Genomic DNA, 19,146 nt, shown 5'->3' on the forward strand with positions numbered 1-19,146 from the left:
TTTTCCGCGAATAAATCACAATTTTGAAGTACGTGTGTATCAAAGTTGGCGTAGCATCTATGATACGCTGGGCAGCAAAAAACAAAGTTAACGCGTTTAAGAGCTAAAAACCTAGCAATGCTAATGTTCAGTTTCTTGCACTGCTAAAGCGCCGGGGCAACTTCGCTCGCCTGTGTCGGCAAACAACCTTGACTTTATTGACCGAGGTTCAAGAAAAAATTGATGCACAAAAAAAAAGAAACTTACATTTTCGATCAAAATCGTCCGAGAAACCCCAAGCTGCTTCTGCAATAAAATTGTGCGTTCAACATAATCAGAACTGTGAGCTCGCGGAAGATTTATTTAGCTGCGACATGTCTGCTCACATGACTGCGACATGTCTGCTCGACACGTCTACCCCCCCCCCCCCCCCCCGCCAGGGCGTCCCCAAAGACCCCGTGTCCAAATTTGGAAGACGTTAAACTCCATAATTTACGTTAATTAACAATGCAGAGCAGGCAGCTAAACCGTGCCACGAAGCGCGCACATAGCGCTCCCCACCCCTGCCCCCCCCGAGCGACGGTCCGCAAGACTAACACATGATCAAATCATTTGCTATTGCTAACCGAGAACCAGTATTTAAATTCAATTGTAAGTCGGTCCATATAGAACACAACAATAAAACCTGTTTTCATAAGGCATGACCGCCACTTCTGGTCCATAAATCACGCACTCGCAGTATACTTCTACAATCGCTAGCTCAGCGGCAGTTGTCAGAACGCCCTATCAAAATGCATACAGCCTTAAAGTTTGAAAACGGACACGGTACTTGCCACTGCTTAAGCAAACCAATCAAACAGTTCAACGCATTGGAATAAAATGTAAGTCCCTTGAACCCCGAATCGATGAAGCAACCACGAAAATTCAACATGCCCTGAAATTTAAAAGCAGCCACGAGGAGATTGATATCCAGAATAAGCAAGGCAGGAAACGTTTGTATAGGGTGATATATTAGGACATGAAGGAAATTTAGCTCTCGTGCCCTGGGCCCATAGTTTCATTTCCACAGGCCATATAACTTCGTATAACTTCGCGTTTCTAAGGCACCCTGAAATAACATGACACTGCATGACAGTGTCATACTGTTCACTGTGCAATCTATTACAGCACAGTGCCTCAATTTTTATAGCTAATTTTCTGTACTATTTAATACTGCTATATGAGTGAATGCTTTTCCTAGCCGCCGATCTACTTTGGTTCTACTCCGTCGTATTTTGACTGAGTACTAAGTTGTTTTTTCTTTGAGCCTCCCGCACTTTGAAGAACTCGAGCGTCCCTACTGCATAATTTGTGTTGTGTTTGTAGATGGAGTGTCGCTCCAGATAAATACTCTGTCCACACTTCACCTCAAATTTGCAGTGCAGCACCGAGTTATATAGCGTAATACCGCGGGCAATTACCGGTTTCCACGTGTACTACTTCATATTCATTGTATCCCCATGCCAGTCTGTTTCATCACGGCCGCGTTTCTTTTCCGTTTCGCTTTCTTTACCTGCTCCTATTTTAACGCGATAGCATTTAGGGCCCCGTGTCGCAGAAAATCCGGCGTCGGCAACCGGCGTGTGATCGCGGGTGGCGGAGCAAATCATCCAACCACATCGACCGCGCAGGCCCTCTACGTAGTGCAAGGTTTTGGTGAACAAAAATTGAATTTCTCAAAGTGAAAGCCGTCAGAAAAATGGTAAAGTACGACTTTACCATTCGGCGTTGGATTTGCCGTCGGGTTGTTTACCAATCGGCGTTGGATTGTAATTTGAATGTACGAGAAAACCTAATTCTGCTACGAGGAAACTCAAACACAAACCCCTTTTCCAGCATTTTTACCAGACCTGCTCGCAGTCGGTGCAATAGCAAACAATATAATAATAAAAACAGGTGCCAAGGCCTTCCCATTTTAATATAAGACCATTTATGTTGCCCCTGGAAAAACTTGTTTCCAGCAATGCATTTCAGTTTAAAAGTGAAGCCGACTCTAAGGGGATCGGTGTAAGCTTGGTCTTTGTTAGCTGGCTTTCCCACGTTCTGTTGCAGTGAATGAAGCCTACTTGCCGTATGCGAACGATGCGATGCGAATGGGTCCCGATAACGCTATCGCGTTCTTCTACGTGCTGTTCCGCCCCTAGCTTTTAACGTGGTAACGTTAAGGGCCCCGTGTAGCAGAAAATCCGGCGTCGGCAACCAGCGTTGGCGTGCGATGTCGGCGGGTGGTGGAGAAAATCATCCCCAACCACGTAGGCCCTCCGAATATATTTAGGTACATGTATAGGCCACGCCTTCTTATATGACATGCGATATGTGCGGGTTATATTGCCACACCATTCTATCATTAACGTTGCTCATACCTTGTCTTGCATTCTTGGAAAAGCTATTCCTCAGAATTTTGAGAATGACAATCTAGAAACATTGTCAGGAAACAAAACACCCAATGCCTTTTATGTTAAATCTTCTCAGACTGAAATATTAAAAGTACGAAACAAAAACGTAAACCTGAAAATTATGCAATTTTTTTTTTTTGGCGCCGCTGTGCAAAATCTCCGGGATTGCCCCACGCAAGAGGCCGCAGTTCTACCAGCATAGCGTTCGCCGACAGTGTTTCCTGGTAACCATTACGGTTGCTTAAGCTGGCAGTTGTCGGGAAGCTTGAGAAGCGGTCAGGGATCTTTGGATGCTATCGCGTTCCACTCTAAAAAGTGAAGCTTAAGCGTCCTCCAAATTTTGTACTTGCCTAGCGTTAGTATCTCACTTGCCTGCATATTGGCGGGCTAGTCAGTCGTGTTAATACCATGAAGCCCAGTTTCTTGACACCAAATTCAAGTCCCAGAGCTTCGCCCTCTTCCCCACATATCTACAGGAGCTGAATATCCTTATTACCATTCGCTAACAAAATCTCATCCGCGTACACTAAACCAGAAACACGCTACTACTACTGAATCACATCATCTAGTTTACACCAAATATTGTAAGCGGACTTAATTGCCCCCTAGCGCCTTATTTCCCCGATTGGCTCGCATGTTATAAAGTTAAGTGGTGACGACGGGTAACCCTGGCACAAGCCCTTGGAAATATCTATAACCTCGCGTCGCTAGGCATCTTCACATTGGCTGAACTGCTGTATTTCCATTAGGTGCCTTAGGTGCCTTCACCAAGGCCTGCACTTATAAGGATACTCCGCAAAATCTTTACGTCGTTGTACGCATTAATATCTCTTAAGCAGCTTGTTCTCTTTCTGGTTATTTCTGTAGACTGTTTGTACAAACAGGTTAATTATAATCTATGCGTCTCGAGATTCTAACACCCTTGTGCAGTTCCCCCAATATCGATTCTGTTCATATGCTTCAAACATCAGCTTAATGCTTTGCATTCTTCACCAGTGTACTAATGATGATATTTTAATTGTTTTGTATAGAACCTGCTGGGAAATCACGGACCCGAAGTATCGATCTTACAGTCGTTATGTTTGTAAAATCTTACTTTGCGCTGGAGCTTTATAGATTTCGCGGCCCCGGTGTCGCTATGACATCTGACGAGTACGGCGCGACACATAATCAAGCCCGGTCCTGACACCGAGATCTCTGTATGGCGCGAATGGTACAGTTTTGTACTAATATTAGTACAGAGAAATGTGGCACTAGTGCACAGGTGCGGCGCTCTTTAATTCCATTAGACCCTCATATAGGGGCTCGTTCAGCATCATAATGATGGGCAATATATGTGTCTGTCAGGCAAACCTTTATCCATATGGCTTCGAACTTCCTGGTGGCTTCTGATATGAACATTCTGGAAGCTAATCGGCGGCGCAAATTTCTTACATAAATATTGTTCTCAGTTAGCCTGTAATTTTTGCTGCTCTGTGTCCTTTAAAACGCCAGGAAGCAAACAAAGCATTCTAAACATCAATAATTTACCTGCAGTTAATGATGCCGTGCAAGTCCCGCCTAGGCATTTAACGTCACACCGCACGCTAAAGTGTAACAATTTGTTCATTCTCGCGAAAGCGAGTACAAAAGGATTTAGTTACTGGCGTTAAACGCCTTGCTTCTCTGAAAGCACGTTGCAAGGCAAGACTACAAAATATTCGAGCCAGGAAATTACATTAAAACAAGTTTTTTTTTTCTAATCGTAGCAAAATTTGCGTACTACCCATAATTCTCGTGGTGGTAGAACTACAATGCCACATTTCTCAGTAGTAGCACAGTGTGAAGTTCTACAGTTTGATAGTTTAACTATGAGCAAGGTCCCGTGCGCTGAGCCTGATTATGATTATGATTATGCTGAGCCTGATTGTCGGTTATAAGAACGCACGAGTGGCGAATGTACCACTGCGAGTCTGCACTGTCTGGAAGCTGGTGGGGCTGCTGATGTTCCTCTCGGGCGTCTTCGCACGGGCGGTCCTGGTGGACGGGGACCGTGCCCGAGGAATCTCTCCCGCACAAGACGCAGTCTCTTGGAAGCCTGTAAGAATCCAAGCCCCCGCACATACCAGAGGTCTTTAGTTCCCGCCAGTTGCAATGCGACTTCGCGTCTGTCTTCGTCGGTTCTTCACTCTTTCCCTGTCTTGTGTTGTACGATAGACGTAGAAATGGGACACCAACATTCCCAAACTTACGTTATTCGCGTAAACCGTTGTCGGGCCAAACGCTTTAAAATTTGATGGGATATTTGGTTTGCGTGTGCCATCACCTCGTGACTGTTTCGCAATTTCTTGCTTGAGTGCATAGACAGGTGTTTCCGCAATAGGTATTTCGCGTGCTTCCTTCGTTGGGCGCAAAATCCTCGGGATAAATAGTTTTTTTTTCTTGATTAAGCTTTAATGATAGGCATGTGGCCCAACAGATGACACCAGCTGCGCTGTGCATGGCGAAGGTTCCCATGTAAGGCTACTACTAAGCCCAGCAGGGAGGCATTTCTGCTCGTTACGAAGAAATTGGGCGGCTGCCGTGAATCAGATGAGTTAAATCTGTAATGAAGAGTTTGCGAATTTATCTGCAAACGCGAGTCATAAACGCTTGTATTGCTTCGAGACCGGCTGCTACAAAACAAAACCATTTAGCTGCTCCAAGGAGCGCAGATAAATGTCAGCGTTGTCAGTGTGGTGTTGATCATGCGTTTTTCAAACCTTACTAGGATCATATTCAACGTCGAGATTAGTGCTTGCGCGACGTTACGCCAACGCTTACGATCTTGCATTGCCTTTCTTAACGTCCGTATAAAGTTGATGTATCTTCAATAAAAATTACGCAAGCTCGAATGCTTGGAAGAGCATCGCGTAGATACTAATAGCAATATCGCCTGGGATTGTGCTGGTGAATATATATCTGCACTTAGGTTGTTACAGTCATGGTGTACTTAGTCGACCGCACACAAGATAAACCGAAAGGCAGGGTAATCTTCTCAATATAACAGGTGTGTTCTTTTCTTGGCTGCACCAAATTAAAAAAAATGCCTTTAACAGATAGCCCAATCCTTGAGCCAAATTACACGATGAGGCGGCCATTACTTCTACGAAAAATCAAATTGTTCAATTGACTAATTAACATAGTTACACTAATTAACTGTTTAATTTAATTGCTATGGCACATATTTCTATCTATGAATTAGAGTCGATGAGTTCGTAAGGCGAATTCACTTGGAACGAATTCTCAGGAATACACCAGTTTCGAGATATTAATTTTCAATGTGTCCGACGAAATGCATTGGCGTTTCAGTTACTTTTGTGGTTTAATGCATAAAACAGTTTTCATTAAAAAAAGAAAATGTAACAACAGTGCACTTATAGCGCAAGCTTGACGGCGCATATCTCGAAAGCGGTGCATTTCTCTCGCCAACAGTTAGGTAGAGCGAAACTCACTTTTCATGTCAAATTCCTTGTCGAAGTCGCACGGGAAAGGTGTTGTCATCTTTTCTGAAAAGGTACGCGTGGAAGGTGATCCGATAAGATGAAATGTGTACAGCTGATAGCCGTAATGATTGATGAAACTGTTTACTGACCTAACTGGACGTTCCCCTTCACCGTATGGTCTTTTTCTCCATGCAACACACACGCACACACACGCGCACACACACACGCACACACACGTGCGCGCGCGCACGCACGCACGCACGCACACGCACACACTTCAAGTTCCAAACAAATCACAGAGCATGGTATAAACCATAACTGTAGCATCGTCTGGGATTAGGCTGTTGCAGTCCCAACAGAAAGGCGACTATCTAGCTGTCTAGCTTTAAAATCAATGCGCATTCATTTGACCACACACACTGAAGTCTTGCCGTTGTCTTCTCCAAGAAACTAGTCACGCTTTAGGCTCGGAGGGCAGTGTGAAAACATGAGAACATTTTTTCAACTCACTTCTAAGGATGAGGGACACTGAGCTCTCAACCGAGCGAAAGTCTGCGCCTGCGAGTTCTTAAACACCGTGAAGTCCATTTTATCTTAAACAACGTTTAGGCACCAGATTCGTTCACTCTGCACGGAGTAGATCTCTCTCTGAATATGCTCAAAAAGAATGTACTCAGCGTTTAATATTTAATAAGCCCAAGAAAACATTGCTGTACCACCACGCCATCTCGTTTTATACTTGCCCCAAGCCTGCTTTTCACCATCATTCCCACTACCATTCCGCATCAACGCACCACCGCAGAATGGTAGCGCCATCTTTCACTGTTACATCGAAACACGGCGCAATCACGACGTGGACCTGAGTTTCCGCGAAAAGTTTCCTTTCCTTTGATGGCATCCTGTCCTAAAAAGGAACGCTAGTCTTTCAGCTATCTTACAAAATACGCATCCCGCAGTACTTTTTTCGTAAATCGGTTCTTTTGTGCATAAATTTTCACAATATCCCAGGGATATTGTTTCAAGGGACACTAAAAAAAAGTCACGTCAGTCTTAACTGACGACGTAGTCCTTAGAAATTTCATTTTCGCTTATTTCTCGTTTAGAGTTCGATTACTAGAAAAAAAAATGAGAAAAAACGCCACTCTCCAACTTTGAAATTTGCGCCAAATCTCCGAAGCCGGTAGGTCAGCGTGACGTCACTGATTTAAAAAATATATTCTATATCTGGGCAGTTCTGGAGCATTAACATTTTTCGAAGCTCGAAAGCTCAACACGTGAAATCCGAATGTGAACCCCTGTTAGGGGATATTTTAAACCTGGTGACATCAAACAAATACGGCAGATCAATCAGGTTTGCTGGGTACCAAGCCATGTTGGAATACCGGGTAATGAAGCAGCTGATAGATGCTCGTCAATGGCAGCATACAAAGACATAACAAACACAACACTCCCATATAAAGGTAGTGTTCGCGCGATTCGGAAAGCCTTGAGGTCAAAATGGCAACACGAATGGGACCATTGTAGAAACAGCAAGTTACATCTCACTAAACCCGTACTTGGCGAATGGAAGTCATGTAGTCATCAGGAACGGTTCAGTGAAGTGGACTTATGTGGACTACGGATTGGGCACACACGCCTCACACACATTTTTTTACTCACAAAAGAAGACCCACCAATATGCAAGAACTGCCAAGAATCGCTCAAAGTGATGCACATTTTACTGACATGTAAACATATCGAAACACAGAGACGAAACCTTTTGCAGAACTTATACAAGTTACACATACCGTTACACCCTGCCTTAGTTTTAGGAGATGATGCACTAGGGCCATTACCAGACCTTTTTAGATTTCTAGATGATACCGGCTATTCAAACAGGCTATAGATCAACACAGCTTTTGCTGTTTTGAAATGTTTATTCATAACACCTTGTGTTTGGCGCAGCATAGCCTTAGTCGCTTTTGCGCCACAAAACCCCAATTAACTAACTTACTATCTTTATATTTAACCTATGACTAATTTAGATTACAATGCACGTCACCTTAACAGATTAAAAAAAAAAAAACTAAGCCCAAGATGAGACAAGCGAAATTCATGACGTCACAGCAAGGAGGTACGGGAACTGGAAGGTGGTGCTACAGTGCGTCTTTCGTTTTTGCGTATTTTTTTAGCTGATGAACTTCCTATCACGGTTACAGCCCGTTCTTTCTTTGTTAGCATCGTAGACGCGTAGTCTCTAAAACAGCTTAATTTCTTTTCTTTAGTGCTCCTTAGATTTTTTCACAGGTTTACAACAGACAGACAAATCGGCCGCAAAAAAAAAAAAAAAAAAAAAAAAACTAGCGGCTGCATGCGTGACACATTTTTGGACGAGTAGTACGCATGTCGATCGTTCGTCCTAAGCGGTGCGACGAGTGTGCTGAGGCAGGTGTAAAATATTTAAGGGTGAGGATATTGTGAAGGAGTGCGAGGAGGTACGCGGTGACGGCGAGAGAGAGTGGGAGCAATGCTTCAAGTGCGCCTGACGTAACGTATCTAACGATTCTGCTTTGCGATCTGTGCTAACCCTAAAGGAGTGTCCGTGACCTGCGCTGTTCTTTACGGAATTCCGTAATGAAACAACATACGATACCTAAGTATCCTCACTGTAACAAATATTCGTGTACGAGCGCATATTTCACGACCAAGTGCGGCGGGGAACAAATGTTGCGGGAGGAGCCTTTAAATTAGTCGGGGCCTCCTATTGGCGCCACGTCACGAAATATGTATGTGAATATGGTGGCCAATCCAAGAGGAAAGTGTGGAGAAAACTCTCGTTTCAGATAGCGCTCAGTCCAGAATGGTTCTACGATAAGATAAATTAAGGACGAGTGGGGATAAGCTGGGTCTTTATTTCTTTTCTTTTTCTATCGCCATCAGACCAGTCGAAAGCACTGGAGCCTACACGGCGGCCGCACTAAAACGGCTCCAAACTGCTTTGCGTAGTAAACTACCTACCGCATAGACTCGTGTACGGGCTGCACTTTGTTCTCAGAATTTTTGTTCAAGGTGCGGCCCTTACACGGGACCGAGCCTTTTGGTTCGGTCACGTGTATAAGGGCCGCTCTCGTCATCTAGTAGTGGCATCATGCTGAAGTACGCAGCGTGCTAAAATTACGCGATGCACGCGCGCGGCATCGGGGCACCGAACGCGATTGCTTCTTGGTTGGAAATGTTCCCCCCCCAAATTTTGGGCTGCCAAGTTGGGGTTGTGGCACTTACATGGGTGTGGCCCTTACACGAGTCTATACGCTATGCTGCAAAAGTTGTCACAACGCGCTGTCACGCCGCGTGCTGGAGAGAATCGCGCGTAAACGACGCACGCCCGAACCTTTCTCCGGGAAGCTGAACTCGAAGCTTCGGTTTGCCCTGGGCATCGACGGTGTGGTCTGCACGTCCCCCATGATCTGCACCGTGAACACGGATGTGCCCGCTGCCCCGTGCTGCTGTTGAGGCTGCCCCTGTGGCTGACTGGGCTGCTGTTGCGGCGCCTCGGCTTGTAGCTGCGACAGCGATGTCGATGACGCGACGGCGAGCTCCTGGCTGCTCTCTCCTCCTTGGTCCCACGCCACGGCGAACGTGCGCGGGCTGTGCTGCTGCTGCTTCGTAGGCAAGGGAAGCGCCTTCTCCGGCGTCCTCACTGCAGATTCGAAAGCAGGCCTCAAGTTACTGAGACGCCTTAGCCACGGAGGAAGGAGAAAAAACTAGGCGCGGGAGCATGGTGTCATGAAGCCAGTCTTCGTAAGGGAGCTCCCAGTGAAGCGGTCCCCTTCGTTTTTCTCCCCCCCCCCCCCCCTCCCACATGCCTCCAAAACATCAGCCAAACAAATGACTCTGAGCTCGGCGGATTCGGTCCAGAGTGTTTGGTTCCCGGTAGATTTTGGTCGACGGGCCCTGGTGCGGGTGCTTTGCCAACCGCTCTCTGCACATTCTCTACCGGTACTTGTACAGCGCCGGTCGTTTATTGCAATGTAGACATTTACCGTATTCGTTTCAACGCGCGAGTTCGTTGATGTCGCACTTCTTGTTTTTGTGCAAGAGCGGGCGAAATGCGCCGAGCGCGGTGGGTACCCTGACACCTACCGTGACTTGCATCACGTGCGGGGCCAACTGTTCCTGGCTTTAATTTTATACCTTGTCGATTCTCTTCTAGTTTTCTTGTTCCGTGGTTTTAGCAGAGCCGAGACGAACCGAACGTTAAGGTAAAAGGAAGCAAAAGAGTAGAATTCCTCTAGAACTCGGCGACGATCCCAGGTCGGAGGGGAGAGCGCTTCGAAACGCTGGATGGATGGATGGATGCTATGAGCGTCCCCTTTGAGACGGGGTGGTGGGTTGCGTCACCAAGCTCTTGTTATTATTTTGCCTAATGACCTACCTTTATTTTTGAGAAAACACAAATACAAAGAATTCCAAGCATCAAACTTTTGGAAACATTACTGAAAACTGTTTCAGTACGTCTCCGCGGTTTGTGCGCTCCCTACTTTTCTGCCACCAAACCTCCAACTGCCTCTTACTAATCTCTATAGAGGACATGTTTACTTTCCCTCTGCTATCAAGGAGGTCAGAGGAGCCTAGACTGGCAGTTCGATAGATTTCTTCACATTGCAATAAAACATGTTCCACCGTTTATCTAGCTTTACCACAGCAAGCACATGCGGCTTCATCCTTGGTGTACTTCGCTTTATAACTGTGCGTTCCAAGGCATCCTGATCTCGCTTCGAAGAGTAAGGAGCTTCCCTTTGAGTTATCCTAAATTGTTACTTTCCTTATTTCGTTTTTTCCCTTGAGGTAGTTAGTCATAGCAGGTTTCTTTTCCATTGCCATCACCCATGACATTGTCTCAGTCTCTCACTTTGCGTTTGACGTTCTTTGTTGCCGTATTGCTGACCATACCGGTTGCATACTTGCTGGTAAGCTTCCTACTTCGTTTCCTCCACTGTGAGTCAATGTTCTACCTGTACAAATACCTGAAAACTCTTGCACCCCATCTACTTTCTTCTATATTCCTCAGTTGTTCTTCAAAATCAATTTTCCTCTGAGCCTCCCTTACTTCAAAATTTGTCCAGCCCATATCACCCTGCACAGCTTCATTAGTAGTCTTCCCGTGAGCGCCGAATGCGAGGCGTCCTACTGACCTTTGGTTGCCATCGAGTCCAGATTGTACCCCTGTCTTCAAGCAAACAACCGCATTTCCAAATGTAGGCCCTGGAACCATTACACCTTTCCACATACCCGGAGCCCCTCCTACCTATTGTATCCCCATAGCGCTCTGTGATTCATTATGGCCGCATTTTGCTTCCCTGTGGCTATTATTGTTTTTCCTGTGTCTCCAGATATCTATCGCCTTCGTTTATCCATACACCTAGGTATTTGTATTCTTTTACCCGAGGTATTTCCTCGCCCTGTATGAACACTGTCTATTCACTGTTTTCATTTAATACTATAAAACCTGATTTCCTAACGCTCCAGATATCTATCGCCTTCGTTTATCCATAGACCTAGGTATTTGTATTCTTTTACCCGAGGTATTTCCTCGCCCTGTATGAACACTGTCTGTCCACTGTTTTCATTTAATACTATAAAACCGGATTTCCCAACGCTCCAGATATCTATCGCCTTCGTTTATCTATACACCCAGGTATTTGTATTCTTTTAGCCGAGGTATTTCATGGCCCTGTATCAACACTGTATGTTCACTGCTTTCATTGAATACCATAAAATCTGATTTCCTAACGCTAAATTTTATTCCCAAATTCTCACATTCTTCTCCACAGATACGAGCCAGATGTTCCATATAACTTTGCTTGTTAGCAAGCAACACAATGTCGTCCGCATAAAATAAACCTGGAAGCTGCTGCTCAACTATTGTGCTGGCTTGTTTGTATGAGAGGTGAAATTCGATATTGATTACTTCTAGCGCCCTTTCCATCCTTACCATGTACACCATGGACAGCAGTGGGGATAAAGGGCAACCCTGTCTCAGTCCCTTGTTGATATCAACTTTATCCTCACTCCTCATCCCTTCCCATTCAACGCAAATTGTATTTTCTCGGTAAATCTCCCTCAATACTGTCACTGCCTATACTTCCCCTTCCAGAATACCCCACAAAGTGTTAGCGATCTACGTTGTCATACTGTCACGGGGATGCACAAGTACCGGTAATGTCGGGTAATACGCTCCGGTAATGTCTAAAAAATCCACATATAGCGGTCTCCTTTCTTCTCTGACTATTTCAATACACTGAGTAAGGACAAACAAGCTGTCATCCAGACACCTACCGATTCTGAAACCATTCTTAAGTTCTCCCAATATGCCATTACTCTCTGCCCATGTTTGCAGCTTCAATTTATCCGCCTGCATTGCTAACCTGTATATTACCGATGTCACGGTCAACGGTCTATACGAGTGAAATATATCTTTTTACCCCTAACCTTTATAAATTGATTCTACTTTGTCTTCAACTGTCTGGTATTCACCTATCTTGTAAGCATTTTTCTACTGCTTTCAACAGAGCTTCCTTACTTTATGGTCCTAGCTCATTGATCAGCCTAACGGGAACCTCGACTGAACCTGTGGCTGTGCGTTTAGGAATTTTCTCTTCCGCTTTCTTGCACTTGAAATTACTCAGCACCAACTCCTTTTCCGTTTGGTTCTTGTTCATTCTATTTTTACCCTCAGAGGCCACCTCGCCATTCATAAATGATTCGGCTGTTATTTTCCGAACGTAATTCAATGCCGCGTCCCCTTCCAGTTTCCATCTTCGTCAAGAATACCTTGTTGTACTGTTCCCCACTTCCTGCCTAAGTTAATGTGGTTCCGAAACATTCTAGGTGCCGCCTTCTTTTTCTCACGTATTTCTGACAACCAACGTTCACTTTCTCCTTCAATCTTTGCTTGAACTAATATTTGAAACACGATTTTTTTTCCCGTGTTAAATTTCCCATTTTCTGTCTATTTCATCCTGCGGGAACTGTTCATTTTTTGCCTGCCTGTGTTCTCGTGATGCTTTCTTTCGTTCGTCGACCACCTCCCATATCTCCCTGTTCCACCCGCTATTCGGCTTCCCTTTTCCTTTCCACCCGTAGTAGTTCCTCAGTGGCTATGGTGTTGGGCTGCTGAGCACGAGGTTGAGGGATCGAATCCCGGCCACGGCGGCCGCATGTCGATGGGGTCGTCTCTTTTGCGCTGTTTTTTTCTTCAAGTATGTTACACCGACTCGCCCACATCAAGCTCCTCATACTCACTTTTTTTCCCCAGCTATACTCTCAACTCGCACTCGCGTATACTTCCACTCATTGGCCCTAACTCATGCTTTCACTTCCATTCATATTAGATTTCATTCACACTCAATAGGACTTTATTCAAGCTCGCTGTCTTTCGTCGATACGTTCACCGGCAGTATCTTTATACTTACGTCCACTCAAAGTCCCCGCCATCTCATTGCCGTTCATGCCGCGTCCAGCTAAGCCTTTCATCGCTCACTCGCCCTCTAGGTGAACATCGGTGAACCGATGTTTACTTAATGTGTTTTTTTTCTTCTTCCTACATGAACATCTTTCTCGATGTTCCACTGTTGCATGACATGTTTGTTGTTTTTTAAAATCCTCCCTCCTGTGTAATGCCCCTCATGCACCCTTAGGGTACTTCAATAACAAATATCCCACGTCTGCGAGATCAGTGTGGAACTAGTATTCTGAGTCGGTGTATACTATGGTCTTGGTCTACACCTGTGGTTCCCGCGCGGCGCTCACTTTTGTCCTCCTTCTTCGGTGGTGGCACAAGCTTGAGCAGGCTCGCCTTGCGACCGGAGCTGGGAGTCGTCCGCCGCGAGTCCGCACTTGTCCCGGACACTGCGCTCTTGAAACAAAACCGCGCGGCCGCTCTATACTCTACTGTTCATCTCACCAGCGTCATTTGACAACTTCTTTGTTTATGACTTTTATTACTGATATACATTATATTAAATTACACATACGTATGCTGTACGTATATACCGTGTGAACCAGCTAACATTGTGCAAGGTTTTTAAGGACATACAAAAAATTTGCGGCACTAAATATAATTAGGATACGTGCAATGTTGCCAGACGTCTGACAACCGAACACCGTAGGTTTAAAGTCCTATCGTAAACCATGTTTTTTTTCATGTTTCTTTCAGCGGCTTGGCTGATTCGTCCTGGTCCGGAATATATATATATGGCAATGGCAACTTATAGAATGTGACACATCGTTTTGTTGAGGTCTCGAAGCATGCTCCGGAAGCACATATCCGGATGCACTTTCGTGAACTCCAATCAAAATACTCTTGCCCGGAATTCCTTACTGACGCATCAAAGTCACATGCTGGCGTGTCCTATGCGGCAATCGGTCCATCCTTTTCTGAATCCGGTGAAATGCATCCAGAAAGAAGCATATTTACGGCTGAGGCTCATGCCCTATTGTGTGCAGGGAAGCATATAATGAAAACAAAGCTAAAAAAATCTGTCATATTCACCGACTCTTTAAGCGTAGTAAAGGCATTAATGTCTCCTCGTAAACACAAAAGCCCTGTGCTCGGTGAGCTCTATTCAGTGCTGTGCTCAGCATATACGTCTAACCAACGTGTCACAATATGCTGGGTACCTGGCCACAGAGGTATTGAGGGCAACGTGCTTGCAGATGAAACTGCTGTTTCCCTTGTAAGAAAGGCGAACACCTCCTCTATAGCTGTCCCTGCAAACGACTTGAATCATTTTCTGCGCAAAAGCCTTAGAAGCTATTGGCAGCACTTATGGGATGCGGAAACAGGAAATAAACTCCACGCCATTAAATCACGACTAGGGAATTGGCCACCCACTACGAAAACACGACAAACCGAAGTCATTCTTTGCCGTCTTAGAATTGGCCACACGTATGGCACGCATTCTCACCTGTTGACTGGTAATGAACCCCCTTCCTGTAGCAAATGTGGCGAGACGCTAACTGTAACCCACGTCTTAATAGAGTGCAAGGAATTAGAGCCTCAAAGAAAGAAATATTTCCCCTTAGCATACAAACAACACATTCCTCTACACCCAGCAATGTTTCCGGGCACAGAACCGTTTTTTGACTACAGGCCAATCTTAAAGTTTTTTGAAGATGCCGGTACATTGCGAGTCATCAGCCCCCTACATTCGTAGCACATCCTCTCTTCAGAGGCTGCTGCTGCGACAGCACTATTGTAGAGCACGTGCCTCTCAGCCCTTGCATTCAAGGGCCCTGTTGAGGCAGCGGTGCTACTCTCACGTACACCTTTTGAGACATCCGTCGCGATAGTACTTTTGCATAGCACGCGCCTCCACGCCCTTGCGTTTCAAAGGGTCTGTCAAGGCAGTAGTGTTTTCTGAAAAGTTTTATCTGTGATATATTTTCGTGTACCTTCATTATCTTGCCATTTGTACTTTCGTGTTCATAGTGCACCTCATTAGCCAATGCCATAATTTTATTACATATATATTTTACGCATTTTACAGCGATTGTTTTCAGGCCCTTTTACAGCCACGACACATCTACCTTTCGCAATTCATTGCTCCATTGTCAACTCATGAACACTGGCCTGGCGCTCTTTGGCCATTCCTGGCCCTTGCGCCATTAAACACCATACATCATATATATATATATATATATATATATATATATATATATATATATATATATATATATTCCGGACCAGGACGAATTTATTGTCAAGGCAAAGCGTTCTTTCTGAGAAACCCGTGCGGCTTTCCTTTGTTGTAGCTGCTTGTTACATTAGGACAGATGACAATTTTTCCCTTTCATGATCCTTCTTGCACCTTGAGGAATTCTGCATAACTGAGTTGCATGTTGGCATATAAAGAAAATCCGCTTGATTTAAAGCCTGAAGACTTGATGCATAAATTCCTGTAGAGCAACTGTGAGCTTGTTTAGGCCACATCCAATGTTAATATTTATCCCCGCGCTGCTGTCCTGATGTGGCCTACACAAGCTGACAGTTGGTCTACAGGCATTTATGCATCAAGTCTTCAGGTTTTAAATCAGGCGGGTTTTCTTTATATGCCGGCAAATAGCGCCAGATATCAAGACACTTTGTGATCGTCTCAGTCTCCTTGCTTGACCTTCGGGTTCTCTGCCGTGGTTAGCCCCCTACCAAGATCCGACACAAGTGATGATGATGATGATCGATAATTTATTGGCATCCCCTTTGAAAGGGGGCGGTGACAAATAGTCACCTAGCCTGCTTGATTTCATCAGGTATGCTATACATGTTTTTCATTGTAGCATTTATGCATACATTTTAATCGATTTTTTTTCTCTTCCTCAAAACATCTCTACCTTGTACCGCTATCTATGCCTGTAACAGATCCTGTCGTATCAATTTCCCTGCTCTTTTTCCACCAATACTCTAAACATCTCTTGCTTATCTCGACTGCTGACCGGTTGATGCTTCTGTCCACTTTAAATCCAAGCGTTTCTGGAAGTTGCACGTTACCTACGGTTCTCACTGGGTCAATCCCTTCGGATTCCATAAGGATGTGCTGAGTGGTCTCCGTATTTTCCCTGCAGCAAGCCTATGCCTCATGTTGCGAATATTTGCTTCGGTATGTTTTTGTCGTTAGACAACCAACTCGAGCCTCAAATAACAAGGCACTGCCCTGTGTTATCGTACAGATTTTCCCTTCTAATTTCTTTCTTTCCATAATTGTAATCCTTCATGGTAATTTTTTCCCACTTTTTGCATCCAATTCGCTGTCTCTGTTTCTCTCACTTTGTTTTTGATGACTCCTGGTTGTCTATTTACACTTTCAATTTGGTCTTGGGTGACTTGAAAGTCACCAAAGATGACGCTACCTATAGGAAGCCACATCAACCAACCTAGGGCTCGCCTGAACAGACAGGACCCACAAAGGCATTCAAAAGAAAAATAGTTTTCATTAATCCATTCTGTAACTGTTTGCTGTCATATTGAACCAACTAGCCCAAGAATACGTTCTTTTTTTTTTTACGCAGTCTCCTACTCTTTTTCCTTCGTTGTTTCAAATGGATATTAAGCAGACAAATAAGGTTCAGAATTATCTTAGAATTGCCCCGAAAATGTTGGATGAGGCTTAGTAAGCGAGAAAAAGCCGCAAAGTAAAATACGGGTGGCATTTAGTCGCATTGAAGTTTCCGCACCTGCTTTATCGTAATGTCATAAATTTGGATGGCGCCTGCCATCGCACCAAGTTAGTTTTTTGGAGTAAAAGATGGGAGTGGCATTCTACTTTAAAGGAGCCAGTGCTTAGAAAACTTTTGATTCGTCACATCGGCTCAAATATGAAAAACATTATTCCATCTCCCGCTAAAGAGAACCATGTGTGGATGCGAAGCAGCGGGGAGATGGTTAGCTTGAGCGGGAGATGGTTTCGCGGCAGCGGCCCGAGCGCTCATCGCGGCGCTGCACAGGAGAGAGAATGAGGCGCGCGCGCTCCGTCATTTTCATACCGCGGAACTACCGTGGCGCCCCCAGCGGAGTATGCAGCTGTCGCACCACCTGTCGTGCGCGCCGCTCCGGATTCCTAGAGGAGAGAAAGGGGGGAGCGTAGGAGAGGAGAGGGGAGGGGACGCGCATGCGCTGTGGGGGTGTGGCACGCGGGCGCCGCTCCATAGAGTATTCCTAGAGGAGAGAAAGGGGGAGCGTAGGAGAGGAGAGAGAGGGGGAGGGGACGCGCATGCGCTGTGGGGGTGTGGGACGCCGCGGGAGGGACGGACAAAGCCCCCGCTATAAGATGCTTCGCATCTAAAACAAGTACTCCGCTATCCGCGACGTAAACTGGCGTCAAATGCTGAGTTTCGGCGCTAAATAATATGAAAGTGGCGGGAAATTAACCTTATTTTTTATATAGTAGTAACCAACCAGATTGTCCAACCAACCGCCAAGTTGGTATATATATAAAGTTTCAAAGGATACTTTATCAGGTTTATTTTAGTAAGTTTTCATTTTTAGTGTCTCTTTATTGTTTCGAAGGCCCACTGGCTGTGTTTTAGATCTGATGGATTAGGAAAAGTCACGAAAGCACATTCTAGGCACATAAAAGTCTAGAACTGTGTCACTGTAGAGTCAAATTACCTACCGTCCTTGATGACCACTTTGAGAATCGGCGTGAAGGGTTCCTTCACGGGACTGGGCATCGTTTTAGTTGAAGAATCGGATGCAACGCTCTCTAAAAAAAAGACAGCATCCACGTCAGTTTGTTAGCCGCCTGAGTAATGCAGGGATTCATAACCACATTTATGGGTCATCAGATCAGTATTGAGCCGGTATTTTGTAGCGATGCCTTTCCGATGCCAATGCCTTTTCGCGCTTGGCCAGTCGTCAGAGCGATGGTCCGCTCACGTTATGAACGGGATCAGCCGGCCGTGAGCGGTGGATGATAAGACTAGTATAGAATAAAGCATAACGCATCGCTACAAAATACCGGCCTTGGTGCGTAACCTGTTTCTTTTTCTTTTCTTGCGACCAGGTGCGAAATAATGCGCAGTAACTTAAGCGCGAATTCAGCTTCAACTTCTGATTCATAATTAATACTTCGGCGTGCACTCGTGGTAGCATAGAGCCTATTCAGCTTTAACCATTCTGGAACGCTGTGCTTTGGCAGCGGCGTGGGTATCTATATGTAGCGTGGGATCGGTAAATGCTGCCAACTCAACTACCGTGAGCGACGATGTTCGCTACTGCGTGTTCACCGCCATCGTTAGCCTTTATACACTCACGTTATGAGCGCGAAAACGAAGAAAAAGAAACTACAGTAAAAGAACGTCAGATATTTCATAGCTTGTTGCACAAGTAGTGACTAATACGGGTACCAGCGTGAGACGAAGAAGACGGTTGTTGGTGGTGCTGGAAGTCGCTGCGCGCTTGGCCGTTGCCTGTTTCTGTGCGTTCATATAAACGCCGAGCGCATCTAAGCTTAAACGCGTACTATCAAAAGGATTAATTCTCCTGTGACAATAAACATACCTCTCATGACCAAGGTTCCGGTGTAAACATATTATTACGCTGTCCAAAAGGTTAGGTCATTAGTCAGAACTCAGCACAGACCACTACGCTTGTTGGAGGCACATTCGTACTGCCAGCGTCGCTTACCATTTGATTTTGCAGACTGCGCCTCTGTGGATGGCTCTGCGCCAGCAGTGTTGTTGACAGTCTTAAGAGGGCTTTCTCGCCGTGGCGTCGGTCGCACATGAGAGTC

General features: G+C 45.3%; 2 protein-coding genes across 2 annotated transcripts in view; both read right to left on the reverse strand.

The window, feature by feature from the left end:
• The window catches only part of LOC119432686 (beta-scruin), a 28,944-nt gene extending 24,473 nt beyond the window's left edge, over positions 1 to 4,471 (reverse strand). The window contains exons 1-2 of the mRNA XM_037699841.2: positions 4,357 to 4,471; positions 247 to 285 (exon numbers count right to left, since the gene is read on the reverse strand). The gene's annotated coding sequence lies outside the window, so the exon portion shown is untranslated. The remainder of the gene's footprint in view (positions 1 to 246; positions 286 to 4,356) is intronic.
• A 1,415-nt stretch (positions 4,472 to 5,886) lies between these two features.
• On the reverse strand, positions 5,887 to 19,143 carry LOC119433805 (uncharacterized). The gene is made up of 5 exons (XM_049658546.1): positions 19,041 to 19,143; positions 18,028 to 18,117; positions 13,670 to 13,775; positions 9,249 to 9,557; positions 5,887 to 5,941 (listed from the first exon to the last, which is right to left on the reverse strand). Exons 2-5 carry the CDS (start codon positions 18,083 to 18,085, stop codon positions 5,896 to 5,898), a joined length of 519 nt encoding a protein of 172 aa, XP_049514503.1. The 5' UTR covers positions 18,086 to 18,117; positions 19,041 to 19,143; the 3' UTR covers positions 5,887 to 5,895.
• Positions 19,144 to 19,146: the final 3 nt, after the last annotated feature.

This window comes from Dermacentor silvarum, chromosome 11, assembly GCF_013339745.2.
Source record: "Dermacentor silvarum isolate Dsil-2018 chromosome 11, BIME_Dsil_1.4, whole genome shotgun sequence".
In the NCBI taxonomy this organism is placed as follows: domain Eukaryota; kingdom Metazoa; phylum Arthropoda; class Arachnida; order Ixodida; family Ixodidae; genus Dermacentor; species Dermacentor silvarum.

Coding starts and splice junctions, on each gene's coding strand:
- LOC119433805 (XM_049658546.1), bottom strand. CDS start 18,085: ATGCCCAGTCCCGTGAAGGAACCCTTCACGCCGATTCTCAAAGTGGTC. Junction 9,558..13,669: donor ACCGAAGAAGGAGGACAAAA/GTGAGCGCCGCG, acceptor TCGAATCTGCAG/TGAGGACGCCGGAGAAGGCG. Junction 5,942..9,248: donor GTTCAGCTTCCCGGAGAAAG/GTTCGGGCGTGC, acceptor GTACCTTTTCAG/AAAAGATGACAACACCTTTC.